At 36.5% G+C, this 26,275-nt stretch overlaps 1 protein-coding gene across 1 annotated transcript; it reads right to left on the reverse strand.

Moving 5' to 3' along the window:
- Positions 1-234: 234 nt before the first annotated feature.
- Positions 235-24,634, reverse strand: LOC123533733 (matrix metalloproteinase-2-like). The gene is made up of 8 exons (XM_053519460.1): positions 24,336-24,634; positions 10,374-10,555; positions 9,661-9,756; positions 8,266-8,424; positions 7,571-7,797; positions 7,086-7,218; positions 5,630-5,902; positions 235-4,509 (listed from the first exon to the last, which is right to left on the reverse strand). Exons 1-8 carry the CDS (start codon positions 24,503-24,505, stop codon positions 4,274-4,276), a joined length of 1,476 nt encoding a protein of 491 aa, XP_053375435.1. The 5' UTR covers positions 24,506-24,634; the 3' UTR covers positions 235-4,273.
- Between the last annotated feature and the right edge of the window lie 1,641 nt (positions 24,635-26,275).

Here is a 26,275-nt window from a genome sequence, read left to right on the forward strand (position 1 = left end):
TAAAATAGCAAAGCAAAAGAACATTTTAGCCCTTTAAACCTTTAGCCTGCTGTCGGCAAATGATTCTGCCTTTGCGACCAGTGCAGACCAAGATCAGCCTGTACATACATCCGTGCGGGCTGATCATGGTCTGCAGTGTTCGCTATTCAGTCTGTAAACTTGAGCAGATTTACTTGGGAAATTATTAAGACCTTTGGTATACGAGAATGAAAAAAAGACTACTAAGATCACGTCCTGCTTTATTTATTTATTTGCTGAAAGTTTTATTTTCAGTACATGATAATGTTTTTTAAAAGCAACAACAAAAACTAGGCTCAAAATCCGGGCATCAGTAGAATCACAAAAGTACTTTAAGCAGATATGGGCAATGAATCTAAACATGCTGGCATGCGCACTGAGTAATTTCAAACTCTTAAATTGTAAAAATTGAAAGAATGTGGGAGGTCATCTTAGATTTATTCAAGAGCCTATTTATTGTTGTAACTTTTTTAAGATACAATATGGTTTATATTTCTGACAAGGAAAATGGGCATAATAAAAGACGGTTGGAAAAAATATGAATATTGCACCTATCATAATACAAAGAAACCGGCCTGACTATGAATACGCAAATTGACAATTTGTGCAATATGGATACATTTCTAAGTAATGTGCAATAAAACAAACACAGTTAATATGAATATATTTTCTACAGTTCAATACTGAGTCTTTGTATTATATTTTGTTTCCTAAAATTTGCTGAATAACGTAAATCTGCAAGACATGCAGAATTTAACTTCATAAAATCTAACAATTTTGCTAACTGTCAATTCATGACAAGTCTACAGTTAAAACAAGTGCAAAATATGATGTCTGATGAAGCAGTGAAAGCAAAAATATTTCGAAAATTCAAAGGTCCTTATGATCTTCAATGACATCACGCGATCCATCAGAAGTTTCCATTCAAGTATAGCAAGACAAACTGCTACGCAGTGATCTCCCTTGCCGCTTCTTAGCGAAGTGGCAAGGGAGATCACTGCGTATGAGTTTGATAGAAAGACTTATTCTACACATTTATATCGTTTAAAAAATGGTGGACCATGTATATAGTGATGAAAATGAAGACACTGAATCAAGATGTAAAACACATTTTCATGACCAAAATAGAAATTATTTGTTGTGGATTCACACAGCCCACAAATATCTAACACGTTTATAATCATTTTTAAAAAATACCTTGAGTATTTCCGGCGAAAGGAGTATTTCATGACGTCATCGGTTACTAAGTAACAAGACTGGGAAAAGTGTATGGTAACCCAAGACGAACCTAACTACAAGCATAACCAAAAGAACATAAAAACCTAAAATGCTGAGGAAAAATACACCCACCGTTAAGAAATCAAAATCTGAAGAAGAAAAAAAAACATGTTATGGAGTCATGTCATACCCAAGATACCTATAACAAGCTAAAGTATTGACACGAAAGTTTACAAAGCGACGTTGCATACTTTCCGACTTATAAAACATACATCATCCCAAAATATAAGGAAAAACATAAGAACAAAAGCATTACAAATAATTTATAAAAATTAAACACAACTTAAAAAATATTTGAAAATGGAAGTTTATAAAGGATACGGTATGTACACAGAGCTGCTTCGTACATGAATAAATATTGCATATAAAATATACTTGTAAAATAAATTGCAGAAAAAGAGACACAAAATTTATACACAGGATTTCCGTCTATTGGAACATGAAAAGAAACAGTTTGTTAAAACAAAACAAAATTTGATTTACAAAATACTGTTAAAATATATAATAACTAAATAATGATGATATATTTAAAAGAAATTCACCTCTACAGTTCATGCAAACTTTTGATACAGAATATTTTCGGTACATTGTATTTGGGATACTTAGGTTTAAATCAACTTTATATTTGGTACCTTTTATACTCGTAATGCCCGGATATAGCGGTATGAGGCTGCTAAAAATGGTCGGTTATTGTTAACTGCTGTAGCTCATTTTAAATCTGCATGAACTATGAGACGATTAAATACATACACTTTGAACATCATGTGAAAAAAACAACAAGCAAACTTTGTAGTATATCTTATGAGTACCATACATTTGTATTTATCAGTATTTTACTTCTCCTTTATGTATTTTAACTATATAATTGTTATTGTTATCAAAACAAAACATAAAAAAATCCAACTATCACCGTCCAAACGTCATTTTTCCAAAACGTTCCTTTTATCGTGGTGTTGTTCTTTTGAATGACAAAAAATATGAAGTTTTAGACAAATCACTATATTATATCTTGGTGCATTATAAAATGCTAGAGACATACACACTGTAATCTATACATGTATAGCACTTTCAGGATAAACTAACATATTAACACACCATTCGTTCAATATTATAGAAGCAATGAGTATTTACATCTTTTATGATAACAACTTTAACAATAAGCATTCATAGAACACCACTACGTACATGTTTAATCTATCTACAATCTCATTAAAATATAAAGGTGTCATCAAAATTTTTACTTTGATACACGAATACAAAGTTAAAATATAAAAGCACGTGTTCAACACTTAAAATTTTCAGATTTAGTATAAAATCTCGACTTATTATGCAAATAGTAATGTCAGATACGGTTAAAAATACGCATGCGTAAACATAACCAAGTCAACATTATAACGTTTAATCCTAGGGTTCAAAAGTATATCTCAAAACAGTCTAGTACCTTTTCTACAATATAGCATAAAGCACATAACCATGAACTCCAGATTTGTGTTTGAAAGAAGGGAGGTAACTTTTATTAATCACTAACACACAAGACTTTTATATCGAGTATGATTAATTTTTCAATACTGCGCAAAAAATGACAAGTGGGACTACATTTCGCATTTGATACAAATTTTCTCACATGCTCTCTCACAACCAGGAAATGGCAAGGCATATAATGGCACCCATAGAAGGTCTGCGGAAAGTCAAGAACAAATCTGTTCCTGGGTTTTCCAACTGGTATCATCCTTTACTGCACGTTCTTCACGAAAAATTATTTCGAAAATTCGAAGAACGGCCACAGGATGAGATGTCAGTGTTGTAAAAAAAGGGTATTTTATGCACGATTCAAATGACTTTAATGCTATGGTGGAAGTGCAGCTATCTAATGTTTGATGGTACTGGATGAAGAAAACTACGCTATGTCTCTAAATCACTACTGATGTAACCCCGTAAAATATGGAATTCACTGCAGTATTTTAAAGAGGACTTCACGTTGTTTCACAATAGCCCTTTTTGGTATCTCTTCATACAAATTTCACTATTGCATGAAGCACTGACCAACAGATTTATGGTCAATCGAAATGAAGAAAATGAAAATATTTTGGTCGAAACTTTTTAATTGCAATTTGCAATTACTGAATGCTGTCAAAAAATCAACGCGATTACGTTGATACTACGGAATCCTACCAGGATTCCGTATGATACCGACACTGGTGCGAGTAGCAAGAAATCAACACCACTGTATGGTATAGACAATAGTTGATATCTAGGTGATTCATCTGCAGTGATTTGCGTTTGAGCTGAACTTTGATCCCTGTGGTAAAAAAATGCTGTACAGCATTGGAATAGAAATTGCTTAAAACATATGCATACATTTTCTTCAGATATTTCATGAAACTAGTTTACACACACGTGTCTGCTTAAAGCAGTTACAAGACCACAAACATTCATAAACTGATTGTACAAATAGGCACGATCCTGGACATGGTATCAACCAAACAAAGTTGCATTTTTCTCTATAAACTTACATTTTACCCCAGTAAAAAAATCGGAAATGTATTTTCAGCGGACAATGATATATTTTGCTACGTAAACATAAGAACTAGTTTTTTTTCCTTCCAAATAAAAAAACGACCTTTACACATTAAGAAAATCAATTTCAAAATGATTTTTTTTGCTTTAAAAATAAAAGTTAATAGATATTGCCTTGCTGTATATCTTAACCAATTACTAAAAGTAAGAAAATAATTATACAGTGAATTTAAAAAAATAATGTAGATATTTATAGCTCATCTTTCATTATATAGGCTTACTTAATTACCACTAAGAATAGAGATAGAGCGCACGCAAACGTGACCATTGTTTTACTTTAAACATCATTTTCCCATCATTGTTTAACTAGGTACCTTTTCTATAGAGTGCAACTTTTATCATGATAAATTCTCGCTTCATGTAAACTGATATGAGAAATAAATACATACTTAATCTATCATTATAAGACATGTATACAAAATAGTAAAATGACTAGATTAGAAAATAATATTTGAACACTCGTCGCAGACGATCCATCGTCAGTGTCTTCTAATTCTAAGGCCATTGAATAGGGAGTGAGTTTTCCATTTCGGCAACCAAGAAGTTTAGAAATGGGTTTTCCTTCTTTTCTGCGGGTCCTCATTTTATTGTCGTAAAACTCCCAAAATTGGTCCCCTTTAAGAAAGTAGGTTTTACCTGAAAATAAACAGAGGTATATATGTAAACTGTTCTGAAAGTCCTTTTATTTTGATATTCTCACCGAAAACTATGAAAACTTGTATAATATTATAACACTATGTTTAATGCAAGAAAACCTGGACTCAGACAAGTGAAAATCAAAATCAATGTCCAAATTTAAACTACAGTAAAACCTGTTCGAAAAGCCACATCCGAATAAGGACAGCAACTGTTAACCCTTACCATGCTAAATTTCTGTAATGAACTTGACCATCTTTCAATATGGACAGTACCATTTACTGTTAAAAGAGGAGCTTACCCAAAGATACTGACTGAATGGCGAACAGTGCAGATCATGATCAGATTGCACGGATGTGCAGGCTGATCATGATCTACACTGGTCGCAAAGGCAGAATCGGTCGTGTTCAGCATGATAAGGATTAAAGACCTCTATTTTCTCTTCCTTTTTACCATATATAGTGTAAATTTATATGTGTTAAGAGACATTATTTTTCCTATTCCAAGGGCGGTCTTTTTATACAGGTTGGGCAGTGTATGTGTAATACAGTAATGTTTTTAGAGAATAATATCAAATATATTTAGTAAAATAGGCCATCTTTCACTGAACTTATTTACACATACTAACTATTCTTATTCAAGAGCCCTTAAAGTTGAAGCAAAGTCCGGATATGAGATATCTTATAGTTCAAAGACCCCATTGAAAATATAATAACATATAATACTTGAGTGTATTCAACGTGTTTCCGGTATTTTCAAGATAATGTTAACAAATCCTGCATGTCCTCATGTACATACTATTGTTCATAGCTGATGAAACTAAAATGTATATAACCTTTATTTGCCCAGCTGCAAGCTAATTATTTCCCTATGCTAAATGCGTCGTTCTTTCTTATAAAATTTTGACACTTAAATGTAAATAAGAAACTTTATAAGTGAATGCAGCTTTAATAATCACCTGCCAACAAATGGTATCTGTACATATAAAACGATATGTACTTAACCCCCTACAGGCTGATAGTTAGAATATGCCCTCCTAAAATAATCATTGAAACCTCTTTTAGAAGAGAGTAAATTTCTGATTCTGATCTACAATATAATGATAACAAAAGTTACTTACCGTCCCAATGCTGAAACGCACTATCTAATGGAACTGGCACGTTTCTCCATATACTCATATCACGGGGATAATCGTATTCTATATAATCGTCTTTGGAGTTGAGTTTCCAGTACATGTCGCCTGTAACTAAGTATGTCCTTTTGTTGTACGCCCACACATAAACGGCGTCAATTTTCTTCACTTCTTTATCTATTCCAAGCTCTGTTAATCGTCGGCCTTCTTTTGGAAAATTGGATACCATGTGGTTACTGCTGAACATCCAAAATCTGTCCCCTGTAGGATGAACATGATACCACATGATTACTGCTCAACATAAATCATGAATGAATATCGATTTGTCAATGTTCAAACGACTAAATCCATCCCCTTACAACTAGAAGATGAAAAAGAATCACTGGTACTGGCACTAAAACCGTAAGCAATAGCAAAGAAAACTGATCAGGTGGAACATAATGTGTCCCTTAATTGAACCGGAAGTTTGATTAAGTGACACATGTTCTACCTGATTTGCCGTTTAACTGTTATCTGGTGAGGAGGGATAGCTCTATCAAAGACTGCACTAACTGCATATCTGTAATGACAGAAAGACGGACACGAAGGGGGACTTTAAAGCTTACAATAAGCGAACAAACACTTATGTTAGAAGAGACGATAATAATCATTGTGGATTGCATTATCGTGTCCGCTTTTGACAATTAATTTTTAATTAAATACTTAATTCGATAATCCATTTCATAAAAAACTGAAGATGGGGGCGAACATCACGTGCAGTCACTTTTTTACTTCTCTGACAATAATACTTTTAAGTCAAAAAAGACCAATGCATTCTATAATCTAATTTTGCATATCAGATCGGACAAGTATTCCTTTACTGAAATATGAGACTGACTAAAGCATTATACTCGTCAATGTTCTTATCTGTGTTTATCGTCTTATAATAGTAAAAGCTTTAATGCGCCTAACGACTTGGGTGTTTGTTTTGTGGAAATATTAGATTGTCGGCGTTCATTAAAGGTTGAAAACTAGAAGTAAAACAACGATAAAGCTTTTAGCACTTAGGCAGCCAGACAACATCACTCGATTTCTGCTATTATCAAAATAGCAAAAGTCTTTTCATGGCATATTTCGTGCACAATTGGCAAAATAATACCAATCTAATAATTGTGAAAAGACCATAATGATCATTTTTCAGAACAGCATGCTTATATTAGGTAGGTAGGTAGCTGGGTAGGTGGGTGGACAGGCGGACGGACGGACTGACGGACGGAAGGTGGGTGGGTTCGGGAGCGGATCGACAGACGGATGAACGGACAGACAGATCCTGTAGCGGTTAAACTGGCAAAAAACAAATTCTTGAAAAAGTCCATTATGTCCACAGTGTCCGAAGCATAGAGCTCTTTAAAAGAAATCAATCATTGGTTTTCCAGGCACAGTATGTAAAATCATCATTACATACCTTTAAAGAAAACAATTTTCCCATCAGTCCGTTCATACAAAGCGTCTATGCCATCTTCCGGGAGATCGTACCAGAACTGGTTGATCTGTGTCGGTGTGGAGCTCATTCCATTGCTTCCAAGTCTCCAAAATTGCTGAAGAAAAACAACAAACTCATTTGTAAATGTTTTAATAAATATTTAGAATTATCAGTTACGTACAATTTATTCATAATCGATACGCCAACGCGCATGAACAATAAAATTTGATATTTATGTATCGCCAAGCTATATTAGACATCTGGAACTTCTTCAAAGTGCTGGTCATGTCTCAGTCTACAATGTGTTATACTTCATGTTAACTTTAAAAGGAAATTCTACTCTAAAAGGGCATACCGACAGATCAGTTACACAATTTGTTCAAAGTCCATTAAGACACACATAAATGAGTTTAGGTACTTTCTGCGGGTTGGAAACGCGTGAAAGTCGTTCAATAGATTATACTTACAGAACCAATGAAGATGAAGACTTCTTTTCGTATAACTGTTATTGCGTCAATCGAGTGTGAGCAAGGATTAACAGCGTAATCTGGTCTTTTAGGGGTGGGCCGGGGATTTACGGTGTAACCATCGTTACGATCCCTGTCTCTGTCTCTGTCTCGGGGGTCTGGGGTCACCGGGGGTCGTCGTGTTGGAGGGTCGGGCCGCGGTGGCAGACGGCCATCTCCCTTTGAACCTGTTGAAGTTAAGTCAAGATAATAATAACTTGAAAGAAAGTTCTGTAACTACAGCTGATTTTACTTGATTAATTTATCTTAATCTACTTCAACTAAAATATTGCACTCAGTTTTATCTCATTACATCTGTAAGTTACTGTATTTGAAAACCCATAAAGACTCACGTGACTTAACTCTTTCCTATGTTATTTCCAAAGTTTGAGCATTTGTTGAATAATATTATAGAAATAATGATTGTGTTCAATGGTTTTTAGTACCCCCCACCCCGCCCCCTTATGGCTTTGACTGTATAAGTTCATGCGATACATTGAAAGTAGTGATTTTCTAAACATGTAATTTATATGCATATTCTCTGCCTTATTTGCCTTCATAATATTAAAATCATTACGGAACTTAAAATTCATACTTCATACATATTGAATGTTTAAGAAAAAACGGCATCTGCAATGAATTTACTACCAGCTTACCGTAAAGAGTTTGGATTCCCGCGACGTCATCGTACGGTAGTTTAAACCCGTCCACGTACCCCTGATACCACGGGTACATGAGGGCGTCTGTATTACTGCTGTGGGCCAGTCCTAGGGCGTGACCGAATTCATGTGCAGCTACCATAAACAGATCCACTCCTGGAATAGAAAGATATATGGCTCAACGACTTGTCGGATAGGTATAGGAGCTACGCCACGTCGACGAACTTTACGACAGAACCAGGAAAATACAATTGCACACGTTTTTATATAAAATGAGACAATGGCGTAGCAGTCAAGCCCATAAAAAAGACCATATTCCACCCAAAACATAAAAAAACAAGGATATGTTGGTCATGTTCCTGGTGTAGATAGAACTGTCACGTGATAAACATTTACGACAATTGAAAACCAGTCTTTGTTCCTATAAACTATGGATAATCTCAACAGTGCAAGGTATCAGAGCAGAACCAATTAGAAGATTACTCTAGAACACTGTTCCGAGCAGTCAAAGGAATATGACCTATATTTATGACAATCGAAGTCAAGAGTGAGCGTATGAGGAACGGTTTGCGGTACGTGTCTGTCACCCACGTGATAAAATTTTTTAAAAGATACATTAATCTTAAAATAAATGCGATTATCTTCGGCTCAAAGACTTCAAAAATAGCTTCTACGATAAACTCACAGTATCAACTTGCCAACAGTGTATCAGCACTTAATATATGCTTTTTAAAACAAGAAAAATGGTGCCAAAATACCCAAATAAAAATACAACATTTTTGAATGGCAAACAAAAATTTTGCCAGATTTTCCATGATAGACATAACAGAGCACAGAGCAACTCATCAACAATTATTGCAGGTCAAAGGATATTGATATATTCGTAGTTGCCATATGTTATACCATGCTTCATTTCCGACGCAGAATCTGTTAGTATATCCAACATTTTAAATAAGATAGTGCTTGTAGGAAAAAAACATGGTAGCTGTAACTATTACATAGGCAATAAAAACAATTGTGTCTTCTGATCTCAGCACGTGCACTTAAAGAGTATGGTATTTTCTAAGTTTTATGTGTGGTCTTCGCCACAATGGCCTATACTTTATATACATTCGTCAAGGAGTGGAAGAGGTGTGAAAGGGGGGAATCGATGAGCAGGAAAATACAATGCAAACATTTCCTTCTGATATCGAAACGTTATTCCACATAATTCTAGACAAATTGAAATTGTAAAGTCGATATTCATGTCTTCTGCATCATCTCATTTTGTGCTGACTAATGACAGATAATGTTCCGTAATAATGACTAAACATAATATCTAAAGTCTGGCCGAATTTTAAAATGTCTGTTTCCATGCATTTCAAATAATTAACAGTTCAGATAATTCAGTACCTTCGGAAGAGTTGAACGTCCAGTGTTCAGCGTCATCAAAGTGAGTATCTCCGCCTCTGTCGTCACCAGGAAAGAACGCATGCGCCAAAACTGACCCTGCGATAAAATCAATTAAGAATGTAAGTTATATTTACATATATTTGCGGATTTATTTCTTTTAATCCATTCTTATTTTTATAAACATATGTATATCTATATATGTATATGAAAGCAAAAATCCAAAAAAGTAGTTCGAGACAGCCGAATATTCGGAATTTATTTCTTGAATGAAATGATAGGTTCAAGAATGGAATAATGGCTTCATAAGGTTTCAGACATGCGACTCCAAACATGGTCTATGTACTTTTCATTATGTAATGGGACTGAAGAATTCGGCCAATATGAGAGCAGGGAACACGGAAAATACATAATATTTACAATAAAAGTGTAAACTAGGAAATATTAGGCTATTCCAGCAAAAACATTTTTAGCATTACATGACACGGACGAGAGGTGTAAAATTGCCAGATATTGTTAAATTAACCAGACATCATAGACACTTTATTGACCTTTTCAAACAAAACAGTAACTGTTTTGAGTTTGCATAATAGCAACTGGGATGATCTGCTTAAGAAATGCATATTTAGACGCACACTATTTTTTTTTTCATTTGTATTTTCTTGGCAAGACACATCTTAAACCATTATTTCGATGATGAAGGCATTATGTATTACCTTGGCCGTCGAAAGGGTAGCCATCATGATGATATCCTTCCGCAAACTGGATCAGAATGTCAGCATCGGAGTTAAGCGTCTCTGAGAATGTGAGGGATGTGACGTCACTCCATACTTTAAAAGCATTTTTAATGATTCGGCGTACCTTATCAGCAGAAAGATCCGGCGTCATATTGATAATTCTGAAATAATAGAAGAAAACAAAATTAAACCACTCCGTCCTAAAACTGCAGTGTTTTCGTCTGGCATGGTGCGTTCTGAATCTGCCATTCCGATTTTGTGGTGTTTCGTCTAAATATGACCATAATTTGATGCTGTTTCTCCTTAATATAAACCCAGTTGAAAGGTGTTTCATCTTAACATAAACAGTCAGTGCTGTTTTCCTAAACATTATGCTAACTTTGTGGTATTTTGCATCTACAGGTAGCAAAGTCTCAGTTATGTATGGTACTGCATAACAATATGACATAATGCAACGATGATGGGTATATACCACACATGAAAGTGACAGAACAACACACATGATGTTCGGGATATCTTTGTCATCTTATCACCAAGCCGATCTGGCACACACCGACGCTTTTCCGGAACCAAAATAGAAACACAGTGTCATATATTATATATAAATCAACAAGGTGCTTTTATAAAACGTGTAAAATTCGCACGATCAGTTTTTTAGTCAAAGATTGTGATACATTGACAGCAAGTTACAACTCTTGTATAAAATGGCTTTAACAGAATAGCGGGTGTGACACGTTTCCATGGACATCGTTTGTTTTGCTAGTATGGAATGATGTCTTTCCTTTAACTTTTTCCGAGTCTGTTATATTTTACTTTAAAATCGATAGCCATTAGCAAATCAAGTGCTTTGAATGGCCTTAACCCTTATCATGCTGGACACGATTGATTCTGCCTTTGTGACCAGTGTAGATCATGATCAACCTGCATGTCCGTGCAGTTTGATCAAGATCTGCACTGTTCGCCATTCAGTCAGTATCTTTTTGGTAACCACCCCTTTTAACAGTTAATGGTACTGTCCAAATTGAAAGATGGACAAGTTCATTATAAAAATTTAGCAGGGTAAGGGTTAATTTAATGACGTACAGGCAATCCTGTATACAAAGACCAACCTTAGAAGATATAAAAGTGGTCATTATTAACAGGTTGTCGTTATTCACAAGTTAAAATACACTGTAAATGTTAAAATATGGAGCAACAAACTAAGAGGTCTTTAGAGCAAAGTGGTCTCTGTTCGGAGGCGGATTTAGCACTTGTTTGATTGTAAATAAATAATTAACGAAATGAGTCTGGATTTACAAAAATCGCTCAATTGCATCATTGTAGAAATTGGAGTTTTATCAGGAAAGCATGTTTATAACAGTTTATATTGGTTACAGTGAGTCATGCCAACAGAAGTGCCACGATATACCGAACAGCGTGTTCTTTAATGAGTCAGTATCGTTCATTTGTCACTCCTGTTAATGGAGGGAAGTTCCGTAGACTAAATTTAGAATATCACATGAAAACTGATCTGTTTAAACCACTAAAACCACCAGACAGACTGCGCATGAAAGCGGAGACATCGACACAGAAAAATAGTTAATAACGCAAATGGGGCAGTAGGATAATTAGATACTTAACAAAAACCGATGCAGGTCAGAGCATTAATTGTACATTGAAATGAAAATCGTTCTCTCTACAAGACTAAACGACTAAGACCTTGGTGCAATGAGTGTAGAAACAATCTCGAACTGCCAGCATTTGCGTCTTTATTAAGGAAGATGCATTCTGAGACATGTCTCGCGCTCAGTTGAATCTCATCTTATTTTATATTTACCCCTACACGTCATGACAGTTCAGTCCGAATACTGTTTCAATGTTCATACCCCTAATTACAGATTATTTCCTGTTCACTACAGCCTGCATTCTGTTCATGCCCCCTCCCCCACCCCAACCCCTCTCCCACTACTTCGAAACGTGTAATGTTCCTTTTACTGTCCGTGGCCTTAGTCATTTACTTTTAGCTGTTTTTTTCATATTGAATAATCATTTCTTTCCCTTTATGTCCCTAGGTTTTACCGCCTACAGTTTGTTCCCACCTCCAATACTTCCAGACTGTCCACAGCTTTTCCAGTGTTTCCTGATTATTTGTTTACCTTACCCCTTTCACCTACGTGTCCAGTAGATCCGCATCTCTAACACTGTCTGCATATCGATTTGTGCCAACAGTCTCCGCTTAATAATTCCCCTCTTCATACCCCTATATAAGTCTGGTTTTGTAGTTCGAAAAATAAGTCCTTAAGCTATTCAAATATCTATAAAATATATCTATATATCTATAAAATCTGTCTTGTAGCTTCTTAGAATATGAGTAAAAAGTCAGAGCTCTTTTGTTGAGAAAGTTAAAGCGAGAAGAAAAAAATGAAAAAGATAACATTCCGTGTTAAATTTACAACATAAATATGAATTTCTGTGGCCGCATTTATCTTAAAATTGGCTGATCAAGACAAATTGTTTGACAACCTTGTTAACAACATTAAAACTCTTGTTTTGAAGACACTGTTAAACGTATAGGATAATTATATAACACTTTCATATCTCAAAACGCACGTGCACATTCTGGAAATTAGCCAGTAACCAAAGATAAATGCTCATTCATTACAGGCTGGACTTATTCCGAATTCAGCGACTGCTCGGGAACAAGAGCACTGGATTAGCCATAATTCGCGCACCTAAGTAAGTATATTTATATGTGTAGTTCTTTCCGGTGAACCATTTGTATGGAAGCTTATTTTCCGGCGTGTCGATATGACGAAAACAAAACAAGACAACTTATAGCCAGGGTGCCCTAGTAATTGATGCCTGAGCGAGCCAGGGTGCCCGAGCAAGCTAAGGTGCCCGGGTTCTCGATGTTTGAGCGAGCCAGGGTGCCCGAGTAACTGATGCCCGAGCGAGCCAGGGTGCCCGAGTAATTGATGCCCGGGTGAGCTAGAGTGCCCGAGAAACTGATGCCCGAGCGTGCCAGGGTGCCCGAGTAATAGATGCCCGAGCGAGCCAGGGTGCCCGAGTAATCGATGCCCGAGCGAGCCAGGGTGCCCGAGTAATCGATGCCCGAGCGAGACAGGGTGCCCGAGTAATCGATGCCCGAGCGAGCCAGGGTGCCCGAGTAATCGATGCCCGAGCGTGCGTGTTTCACTTATGTATTAGTCAGACAAATAGCTCATCATGAACATTGACTCTTTGGAGCTAAAATAGAACAGAGAATAGAAGCAAAACGTATTCGTATTCAGTATCATACTATGATCGACTAACCTGAAAAGACGTACTTTAGGATTAAAGGTATAGTTCAAGTACATTAATAAAACTATGCTGCCCTGTTTCACAAGTTCAGTTTATCTGGAGATTTGAACTAAATTTCTGGTTTCTTTTAAAATTGATTATCAAATATTGTAATCACTCGCCGGGTGAAGTAATCGGTGTATATAATCTATAGGCGTGCGATCAGATAATTCGCTGATCTGGTATTTTATTTACCAACGTGCTTTACATACATATCTTTTATCTCTATGAAACATATGCATTGTCAATTGTAGATTATATAATCTACACCGCCGAGGTACAGACGCTGAGCTATTTTATTGAAATGTAACATCCTGGTAGATATGAACACAATAAATACAATCAAAATATTATATGATTCCATTGCTCACGCATGATTCTGATGGAAAATGAAATTCTAATGGAAAACAAGAGGGCCATGAAGGCCCTGTATCGCTCACCTGACCTATTGACCTAAAGATCATCAAGATCAACATTCTGACCAAGTTTCATTAAGATATGGTCATAAATGTAGCCTCTAAAGTGTTAACTAGCTTTTCCTTTGATTTGACCTGGTGACCTAGTTTTTGCCCCCACATCACCCAGATTCAAACTTGACCTAAATATCATCAAGATTAACATTCTGATTAAGTTTCATGAAGATACAGTCATAAATCTGGCCTCTAGAGTCTTAACAAGCTTTTCCTTTGATTTGACCTAGTGACCTAGTTTTTTAACACACCTGACCCAGATTTAAACTTGACCTATAGATCATCATGATTAACATTCTGACCAAGTTTCATTAAGATATGGTCATAAATGTGGCCTCTAAAGTGTTAACTAGCTATTCCTTTATTTGACCCCCGTGACCTAGTTTTTGACCCGACATGACCCAGATTCGAACTTGACCTAAAGACCATCAAGTTTAACATTCTGACTAAGTTTCATGAAATATAGTCATAAATGTGGCCTCATAAAGTGTTAACAAGCTTTTCATTTGATATGACATAGTGACCTAGTTTTTGACTCCATCTGACCCAGATTTAAACTTGACCTAAAGATCATCAAGATTAACATTCTGACCAAGTTTCATTAAGATATGGTCATAAATGTGGCCTCTACAGTGTTAATTAGCTTTTCCTTTGATTTGACCTGGTGACCTAGTTTTTGACCCGACATGACCCAGATTCAAAATTGCCCTAAAAATCATCAAGTTTAACATTCTGACCAAGTTTCATGAAGATATAGTCATAAATGTGGCCTCTAGAGTGTTTAACAAGCTTTTCCTTTGATATGACCTGGTGACCTAGTTTTTGACCCCACCTAACCCAGATTTGAACTTGAGCTATAGATCATCAAGATTAACATTTTGACCAAGTTTCATTAAGGTATGGTCATAATGTGGCCTCTACAGTGTAAACTAGCTTTCATTTGATTTGGCTTGGTGACCTAGTTTTTTATCCTACATGACCCAGATTCAAACTGGACCTTGAGATCATCAATATTAACAATCTGACCAAGTTTCATGAAGATCCAGTCATAAATGTGGCTCTACAGCGTAACAAGCTTTTCCTTTGATTTGACCTGGTGACCTAGTTTATGAACCCAGATAACCAAATATCGAACTCGTCCCAAGATTTTATTAAGGTAACATTCTGACCAAGTTTCATTAAATTGGGCCAAAAATGTGACCTCTAGAGTGTTAACAAGCTTTTTCTTTGATTTGACCTGTGACCTAGTTTTTGAACCCCAAGATGACCCAATATCGAACTCGTCCAAGATTTTATTGAGGGTAACATTCTGACCAAGTTTCATTAAGATTGGGCCAAAATTGTGACCTCTAGATGTTAACAAGCTTTTCCTTTGATTTGACCTATGAACCTAGTTTTTGATCCCAGATGACCCAATATCGAACTTGTCCAAGATTTTATTGAGGGTAACATTCTGACCAAGTTTCATTAAGATTGGGTCAAAAATGTGACCTCTAGAGTGTTAACAGTCAAATTGTTGACGACGGACGGACGGACGGACGGACGGACGGACGACGGACGACGACGGACGCCGGACACAGGGTGATCACTAAAGCTCACCTTTGAGCACTTCGTGCTGAGGTGAGCTAAAAATGAAAGTCTGCGCACTGATAAACACAGAGGACGAGAGTAGCTTGAAATGCAAAATAAAATAAAGTTTTTTGTACGTATCAATATCGGGTCCTCGGTTCAGTCTTTGCCGATTGTAAGGGAAGCACACAGGTGCGGACCTGCGTATGGTCGGTGGTCGGATGCCCCCTTCCCCTTTCCCTACCAAATAAGCTCGAACAACGATTCATTTTAAACTTACTTCCGGCAAGAAGTGATAACATACATGGACGATATTCCCGTTTTTTAACTTTAAAAATTATAAAAGTGAACTCTACCAACATAATGGCTGGCATGTGAAGGGGGTAATGAATAACCGTGACGGCCTTAGTATGGCACGCCCTGATTGAAATTAAAAGAAAACGTAACAAATTTATGACTTTGCGTTTACGCACAACCTGGCATAAAAAAAATGTACACATAATTCTGCAAGAGAGTAATAAAATTAAGAAGCTGAGAGTAGATTTATCCTTGAAACAGGGCGGCAATTATATGTTTGGTATTAGCTCTACGAACTCTCTGCATGTTGCCAAATATTTGCACAGGTGAGTACATTTATCGACAGGCATTTTTGCATTGAGTAGTTTGAGGCTTAATGCCAATCTTTACGCGGTTTCATGATATGAAGGCAAGTGACAAAGAGATATACATCAGAGAAAAAGTAAATTAAAATCTAATGCACGTGGTCATTCAGATCGCAGTTGCAGATAAGTCCCAAAACATGTATTCCACTCATATTTAAACTTGAGATCATAATTTTTACAACCCAATTTTCAAGTACCTGAAAATTCCTGAAAACGTTTTTTTTACAACCAAAATATTGTGGCCTCGAAGCCATTGTCTGGGCTTCCAACAATGTTTCTTAATAGTTATAACCAAGGATATATGCACCCTTAGAGTGTATACCAGACTTAAAGCAATCTTGGAGTTGACGTTTTAGTTCAAGTTTATATTCATGAGTGGAACGTAACGTCTACGTTAACGTCGGAATGGAATTGCCGTCAGTTGGTGTTAAAGAGAGAGAGTGTATGTGTGTTCGGGTTTAACGTCTTTTTCAAACAACTTTTCAGTTATATAAACGAGAGAGCAGTTTTGCCAAATTGCGCCACTTTAAAAAAAAACAGGTCAAAACTAAGCTGTACATTGGAGTGAATTTGATTCTTAAATCCACTACTCTGTACTAGTATTAACAATATCTCAAAAGTGTTTCTATATCCCTTATAAAAGCTTATCTAAACCCCTTTACAAACTTTAAAATTTCTAACACCGGTGTAAAACGAGAAGTTGTTTAATCTTTACCCTGCTAAATTTCTAAAATAGACTGGTCTATCATTCAATTTGGTCAATTTCTTCTCAAAACATAATCAGAGCCAAGACTGATGAAGTCAGAATATAAAACAGAATTATTCTTTCTAGAAAAAAGACTATCTAGTCGGTAGCCAGAATAACCAAGATGTCGCAAAGGCATCATAATCACTTGACGACAGCTAAAGTTTAAACCGTGAGCACTTAACATACAAAACAGACAATACAAAAGCGGACGCTTTATGGTATAGTATATTTGAAAGCATATCACTTAAAGACACTGCCAAAATATTTGAAATTTCTATTTCGATTAAAACAGCTGCAATGTTCAAGTTGCTACTTAACTTTCAAATAAGTAGACGTTTCAATTTCATTTCTTTAACAATTAAAAACACCCTGTTTTCGCATAGATAATTATATATCTTAGAATTATAAACTTAAATCGCCATGTTCATAAATAACTTAATTATAAACCTAACACTATTATAAACGTACGACTTGTGTAACACTAATTTATGAATAACAATATATATATGAATATAACAGGTTTGACAGTGGTAGGGGATATCTACTGTAAATTTGGAGATGTTCTACACGTGGTGTCCATTTGTATGTTTGTTTGGGATTAACGCCATTTTTCAACAGAATTTCAGTTATATAAAAACGGGCGGGCATTTAACCTAACCGGTGTTCCTGGATTCTGTACCAGTATAAATCTGTTCTCCACAACTGTCAACTTCCCCACATGGATCAAAGGTAGAGGACAAATGACGTCAGACACAATATCTTTTATCAAATCGTCACGGAGAACACATGCCCCTCCCGGGGATCGAACCGAGACCCCGTGATCCGTAGATCCGCGCTCTCCCTATTGAGCAAAGCGGGCGGGCTACGTGTTGCCCAGCACGTGGAGTTATACAAGTGGGGACACCAGCAACAGTTGTAAAGCATTAACTGATGTGTGTGTGTAAGCTCATTTACAGTCACCACCAGTAGCCAATATGGGCGACCCCTATAAGTGTATTTGTAATGTCAAAGGGAAAACAGTGCAAGATACAGCCTTGAAGACGCTCCAGTTTCAGAAACTTCCTGGTTCTTTAGCGTGCATGGTGTAAATTACCCATACACGGGACTTGTAACCAAATGTTAGTAATTTTAGATAGAGGAGTGGGGGCTCGAACTCGCGATTCTTGGTTTCGTGGCATCACCTGATACTAAAAATTTGCGTTTTTTTCTATAATTTTATATTCCCCGGCCAACTTGCGCGCCAAATAGCTTCCGCAAAACAACGCCATCTAGTTTTTTTGAGTGCTTTTAAGATTTGAAGGAAATTTAACATGCTTCGAAACCGCAAGTTTATAAGCATATATATTTGCTATAAGAATATACATGAACATATAGAAATATATCAACATCGGCTTGAGTAAATTTTTCCCTGTCAATTGACACCATAGCAACCTCAATTGTTCAAATTCCGGAGCACGGAAGTGAAACACTACAACTTTAATACGACCCGGAAACCAAGGGGCAAGATGATGTTGACTGGTTTCCGGATGATAACATTGTTTCATTGTTTGAGATTTTGGTGACTATTGACTGGGATCCAGTAATAATCCGTAAAATCAATTCTGCTTATTTTAGTGGCCATTAAATCAAAATTGAATTGTAGCTGAAAAATCATGTGATAGGGCTTCGATATATTCTTTTGCAGATAATTATATATGAATTTATATCTTGCATGTAAAATATAATATGTGGGCTGATGTGTGATGGAGGAATAAGGCTTATTTATTGTTTTGTTGATCCATTCGATGTAAAGTAGTCATGTGGCAGCACCTTAAATACATAATCAACGCCAAAACGTTCACAAGAAATCAACACCTCTTATACACCTTGAACTCAAAAACATACAACATTCAATTTATGCAAGAAAGCTGCCACAATGGAGCTATAACACACAACTCCCTGCCGCAACAAAGTGGTAAAATCACAACTCTGCCAAGGCACTCAAATACTAGAGGTTGTATACGACGACCAGTATATGCAATCTTTAAATCATATGTAGATTACATCGTAACATGGTTTAAGAGTTTGCAGTCTGTAAGTAGCCAGATTTTAAATAGACATATTACTAGTATCCCAAAAGGCCCCTTTTGTCCGCAGATCTGACAGTATCTGTCATCTGGCATACCATGTCGTCTCAAAATGCGTTTGTCGCCTGTATCACGATGCAACTTCGTCTGTCAGTAAAGCATCTGTTTTTTTCCTGTACCTGTCCCAGATTGCACTTTATGTTGTCCCAGCGTGCACTTGTCCTCATTCAAGCAGGTTGTGATGATTTCTATTACATCGCAACCCAGCTGAACAAGGTCAAGGACACACTAAATCTGGCTTCTCTGAGTCGTCTGCAGCATCCAAGGTGTCCATTAGGCAGTAGTTTCCCCTGTGTATGGAAGACGCCATCTTGACTGTATGTGGTTGCCGGTCAAAATCCTTAGATCCTTGTTAAATCGAGTCAACAGTTATTCGTTTCGGGGTTTAATGCTGTATTCCTGACGAGCGGCCAATTTTTCATATGATAAATAATGATACAGTGTGTGAGACCCGTACCAAGCTTAAAGTCTACATCCAGCCAATGACAGACGACAAAAGTAAACAAGCTCTTCCGGTAGTGACTTAAGCGTTCGTATGAACTTATACGTATATTGACAAAAAGCCTTACAAGATCCTTTCAGCAAACTCTACGAAGGACATGGCATCTACAGCAAACAAATAACCCAAGTGTGATCCTATATACTCATGTTACTAATCTAATTGCGAGACACAATAAAAACACTGACCTAGTCAAATCTGCCAAATTTCAACAAAAAAATTTCTCATGAATCATGCGAAACTTCTTTACTAGAACACAAGTAAAATGATGTTTAACAAGCACACAGGCAAGATCAAAACTTCCGTGTAAACCTGATATGAAACAGAACTGGAAACACTAAAACCGCCGCAGCTGTATGACCGCTTTAGATGTTTTTTTTTTTTTTTTTTTGTTTTAAATGCACAAAGAGTTTGCACAAAGAAAATTCAAAACTACCGCGTTCTTTTGTTTAATCTGTACAAATAATGCATCATCTTAAAAAAGTTTTAATACGATTCATTACCGACCAAACACACTAACCCAGATATTGTTTCAAAATAATCAGATTAAATTTGATGAATAGAAAATGCCAGCAATTTTGAAACCGCCACGAATTTAAACACTGGAACGCAGCAGAAACAAACCGGAAGTGCAACAATATACAGAACTACTTTATGGAGATTAGAAATCGACAGAAATCGTTAATCCGTGTAAAATAAAACAAAATCCAATGCTGAAACATTAAACATGCATCCTTTCTCACAGAAATCCAGTAAAAACGAAATACAAAACAGCAATGAGAACTTGAAACGTTTTCACCAAACGACATTTCAAAGTCATAATAGTTACCAGATGTTGGTGCTGCCACCTACCGTCACAATGACCTACATGTCAACAAGTGTGTGCAAAGTATGAAATGTAAGATGTTAACGACGCATTTTAATATCCTCGGCAGCTTCATCAGCCTCGTTTTCATTGGCTAATTGTTTAAATACTTCAAGGATCCGCATATAGATTTTGAGGACCCGACAGAGGGACAGAATAAATTTTAAATCAAAACAATAGAGATTGAAAACATAAATCGATTCTTGTTCGTGCGCTAATCATCTCCGATTTTCCATATGGTTCCTATCAAGACTGAGATGACGGTTTTAGATTTGCATAGTTTTGCATAAGATAGGCATCTCTCAAAGTCTAAATCGTCAGAAACATGTAAATTGTGATGGAGGAAGTACTGACATTACTTTCAAACATGCAACACTTGCTTCTATTAAACTTCATTCTTTAAGTACAATGAAGACCCATTAGCCAGACCGACAATGATGCCAGGAATTATGTTGTTTCAATCCATACTGTCATGTTTCTTTTGATTGTTGCAGTGGAATTTATGAAAGTTTACGTTATCTAAAAGCGAGTAAACCTTTTTCAAATTTGCTGCTCGCAGTTTTCTTTAAAAACATCTGTTATGTGATCTTTTATTCCGATTTGAAAGGTAAATATTACGGGTTACGCAATGACTCTTTAACCCTTATCATGCTGGAGAAGATTCTGCCTTTGCGACCAGTGTAGATCTTGATCAGCCTGCACAGATGTGCAGGCTGATCAAGATCTACACTGGTCGCAAAGGCAGATCTACACTGGTCGCAAAGGCAGAATCTTCTCCAGCATGATAAGGTCTGCACTGTTCGCCATTCAGTCAGTATCTTTTTGGTAAGCACCACTTGTAACAGTTAACAGTACTGTCCAAACTGAAAGATGAACAAGTTCATTATAGAAATTTAACAAGGTAAGGGTTAATCTATTGAAGTATTCTTTGATTCGGACATTCATAATTATGTAGTCACTAACTTTAAAATTACATGTATCTTATCAAGTGAAAAAAATGACAGTAACACTATCAGGGCCTCTGTCGCCAGAGAGTAAGCCACTTGTGACACTGAATCATGCGTTTCCTGACCATGAGAAGGTTTCGTAAAGCGGTGCTCAAGTGCTATATTTACACGTCTACATGATCCGCTTGACATCCCGGAATTTAAGTATCTTTAACAAGATCATCTCGGTAGCTACATTGTGATGAAACAGAACAAGGAACTTAACCAGTATTGTGCGGCTCAGATAGGGATGCTAGTCAAGGGCCATCTCAAAACTGACACTGATTGTATCATTGTGTTTGTTTCCGCTTACACTTGATTTTTATTCGTCTTCATCACTATCACTTTCGTTATACTTTCAAAACCGATTGTTTAAACATTTACAATAATTCCATTTAAACCACAAAAGCATCTTATTTACTAAGAATTTTCTGAAATTACAATGTGATCACCGAAAATTTCCTGACCAAATCTAACCCTCATACAAGTATACAAGTGCTTGTACTTCATGCAAAATTGTTTCTATTGTCAAAAAGACCATTTCTGCGTAACACCTGTATGAACAGGACAAATGGAAAGTATCTTTATTTCGTAGAATAGTAAGCAACGTTCAAGTAAGCCTTTTTTTAAAAACATCTAACAAGTTCTCAAAAGTGTTGTGAAACTTTTTATTGAGAGAGGGAATTATTAACAAAATTGAGTAATGAGCATTATAACTGTCCAGTTTATTTCAACCATTACACTGCTGAATTTCTACAATGAACTTGTCCATCTTTCAATTTGGACAGTACCATTAACTGTTAAAAGGGGTGTTTACCAAAAAGATACTGACTGGACGGCGAACAGTGCAGATCATGATCAGACTGCACGTGTGTACATGCTGATCATGATCTACACTGGTCGCAAAGGCAGAAACAATCGTGTCCAGCATGATAAGGGTTAAAAACTTTACGTTTTATTAACTGACGCTAAGCAAACAAATACTTTCGTATCGCTTGTGTAAGTAATGAAATGTTTAATGAACTATTTTTCAAAATGTACAGATACATTTATAAGCAATTAACCTTATTCCATGAGAGCAATGAATCTGCAGAAAAAAATTTACAGGGACCACTCTACAGTTTAACACCACTGGAAAGACTGTGTTTGTTGTGGGGAAGTTGTCACTTGGGAGAGGATAATTCAGCCGTGCCATGAGAAAACCAACATAGAGGCTTTGCGACCAGCATGGATCCAGACCAGCCTGCGCATCCGCGCAGTCTGGTCAGGATCCATGCTGTTCGCTTTCAAAGCCTAATGTAATTATAGAAACCGTTAGCGAACAGCATGGATCCTGACCAGACTGCGCGGATGCGCAGGCTGGTCTGGATCCATGCTGGTCGCAAAGACACTATGTTGGTTTTCTCATGGCACGGCTCAATTAATTTAGAATTTCATCTAATGGAAAACTAAATAGAAGTTCCTTGCTTCTGTCACGGTATAGAACTTGAATATTAAAACTGGAAAAAAATGTGTAGGCGCCCGGCTAGCTCTGAGGCCCCGGGTTCGAGTCCCGGTCTGGCTGCACATTTTTCTCACCCTGTGATGTTTCTTCGAGGTTTCGTGACAGCTACGTAGCCAACAAGCAGATGTTTCAACAAGCATTCAATACCACCGCGCTTTGTTTATTTTATTTTCGTATTCACTTGCGAGTATTTTTGCTAGTGTCTGTTTAATCAATCAGCATAAAAAACATATACGATGGGTGCTTTCTCATTTTCACTCTGTAAAAATATTCTGGATTTCAAATGAAAAAAAGTTGTGCCAGCTCGTATATTGCACATACGTTCATAGGTTTGCTAATTTAAACATTTCAAATTGCTGTTGTTTTTTCCAAGAGATCAATGAGAGCGTAGTGGCAAGGGAGATCACTGCGTACGATTGCGGATCTTTTGTCCCAGATTTACAGGAAACTGTAGGAACTAAAGAGTGTTACAAAGCACTGTATGTTTTACTTTGTACATCGTATATAGAAATTTTGTTTATGTTTCTGCGTGTTATATACGTACACAATTTATTAATTTACGCATTCAGATATTATGGTCACTTAACCCCTTCCTTTAAGATAGTATCAGAATAAAGAACCGCCCTTTGAAGTTGCGCTGTTACCACTTAACACTGTAAGGATTGTTACAGATTTGTTTACTGTCCACATTTGCACAATCTACATAAACAGGAAAACAACAGGTCGCTGGATTGTACACTAAAGTCGGATAGTATTTTGTTTGATACAAGTAGATCTACTTTAAGACGAAATGTTCCCTTACTTTTAGAGATTGCCTAAGTCTGAAGAGTTACAATATTCAGATCCCTCTGGGAAGGATATGGAATGTCAAACCATCTGATAACCTTAAAAGTATCACTTTTGGTCAAATGATGCAAAACTGATGTAAAACTGAGTAGCGTTTACGTAGAAGTTCAGATCTACTCACCTCTACTCAGATTTGCTCAGCTTTGCTCAACTCAGATCACCCTTGCTCACCTTTGCTCGCCTTAGCTCAGCTTTGTTCACTTTTGCTCAGCTTTGCTCGCCTTTGCTCACCTCTGCTCACCTCTGTTCACCTTTGCTCAGCTTTGTTCACCTTTAAAGCATTTAAGGGGAATAAACTGACCTTTTTCCGAACTAAACGGAGTAAATTACTACACACAAACATCCTACCTGTATGTGAGGCCACTTTTCTCCCATTTGGATGGCGCCGTGACGTATCTTTTCCGTCGGTGCCGTGTAAGCGACTCAGGTCCCATATCGTCCTTTACGCCACACCGCGGTTTTTTAATGAGTTCAAGTGTACGTCTGTCTACAACACCCGTTTCCGGTATGTTACCCATTCTTTGTAATTTTTTAACGGCCTCTACGTACACAGCCTTTGACGTTAAACCCGAAGGTCCCGTTTCCTGGTTTGGACCAAAAAGGTATCCGAATTGACCTAGATATTTCTGAAATTAGAACAAAATTGCTAATTTGATAAAAAGTACAGAAAAATGTTACTCAATCGGTAAAAAGAACCACTGGGACCATAAAAATTTGTTAACAATGAATGAATGAATGAATGCATGAATGAGTCAGTCAGTCAATCAGAGAATGATATGGCTGTCAAGTATTTAGCAAAACAAAACGAAACAAAACAAAAAAAAAAGAAAAGAAAAACAACACCAAAACCAATAACAACGTAAGAACATGGACATTTTACATATAAATTTAGGGCTTTCTATGACTCTTAATTAAGTGTAAAATTTCATTTTATTTCTGAATAGAATATTTTCTGCAAACAAATATATTAAGAAAAAACCACAATTATTCACGACGGATGTCGGCGGAAGAAAATATCTATAGAAAGAAGGCACCAACAAATATTAAATCTCATATACATTGATGTAACCAGTATGTTACTGTTATGTAACATGGAAACTTGACCCCAGACCCTGCGGTTTTCAGCTTTATAATAGCAGATCAACATGCAAGCTGACTATATGCTTTTATTGATATATCACCATGGTTCCAGACTATTTTGCTTAGAGTTACATGTTCTCTATCGGTAATCATTTATCGTTTTAGATTTTTTTGTAATGTTTCAGCGCATGCGCAGTTTTTTTATTTTATAAAATCACACTTTTTGTAAGCAGAAGTTGTATAGGGTAAATCTGAGGCCTGAGTCAGCTACGTGACTTAAAATATTATTGTCAATAATTGCATGTCTGTATTGTATTTCATTTTATCTTAACTTAAACGCTTGACGGCCGTTTAACCAGTACTTTAAGTAAGAGTTATCAAATTCCGCTGTCATCGAGATTTGAACGCGCAGTTTCCGGTTGAGGAGTCAGGCGCTTTACACTAAATTAGCCACTAGACTGATAAAGAAACTTCTACATGTTTTCATTTCATATAGACAAGAGTAAGTCTATTCCAGGAATGATGTTTTTATAGAATATAGACCGGCTCAGTTCACAACATGTAAAAAGAGATATATATCATAGCTTATGAGATAATCTATGGTTTTATTCAAGCTTCACAATATACTTGAGATCAAAATCACATTTTTATGACACATTATTTATTGTTTGTTTATCTGTTTGAAAATACCTGCGATTTTAAGGGGAGTTTATCATGGGTTTTATCAAGACATACAAAACATTTAATCACTGACAGCATGATCGAACTCAAGTTACACATGAACCATGCTGTTTATAAACGAACTAAGCCGGTGTGTTGATTAAACGTCGTTCTGACTGACAGCTTACATTTCCCATATCATAATTTTGACCTTTTTATCTCATCTGTTGAAAAGTGTGCCATTACGGTCTAGGTCATCGGCTGGTGCCATATCATCTCCCCTTGCTTAACCCTTATCATGCACTGTTCGCCATTCAGTCAGTACATTTTTGGTAAGCACCCCTTTTAACAGTTAATGGCACTGTCCAAATTGAAAGGTGGACAAGTTCATTAAAGAAATTTAGCAAGGTAAGGGTTAATTTCTGGAATAGAGACTTGGCAGATGTGTAGATGTAGAATTAACTCTAAGTGAGAAACTTTCCTAATAATTTCTAACAATTTCGTCCCATTAAGCATTAATAGGAAATAAACAACTGACATATATGGAC

The sequence above is a fragment of the Mercenaria mercenaria genome, chromosome 12, assembly GCF_021730395.1.
Source record: "Mercenaria mercenaria strain notata chromosome 12, MADL_Memer_1, whole genome shotgun sequence".
NCBI lineage: Eukaryota > Metazoa > Mollusca > Bivalvia > Venerida > Veneridae > Mercenaria > Mercenaria mercenaria.

Bases quoted from the DNA above. Each gene is read 5' to 3' on its own strand.
- LOC123533733 (XM_053519460.1), bottom strand. From the start codon at position 24,505: ATGGGTAACATACCGGAAACGGGTGTTGTAGACAGACGTACACTTGAA. The intron at 10,556-24,335 runs GTAGGATGTTTG...CTATTATTTCAG, and splicing joins AAAAGTGGCCTCACATACAG to AATTATCAATATGACGCCGG. The intron at 4,510-5,629 runs GTAAGTAACTTT...GTTTATTTTCAG, and splicing joins TGCGTTTCAGCATTGGGACG to GTAAAACCTACTTTCTTAAA.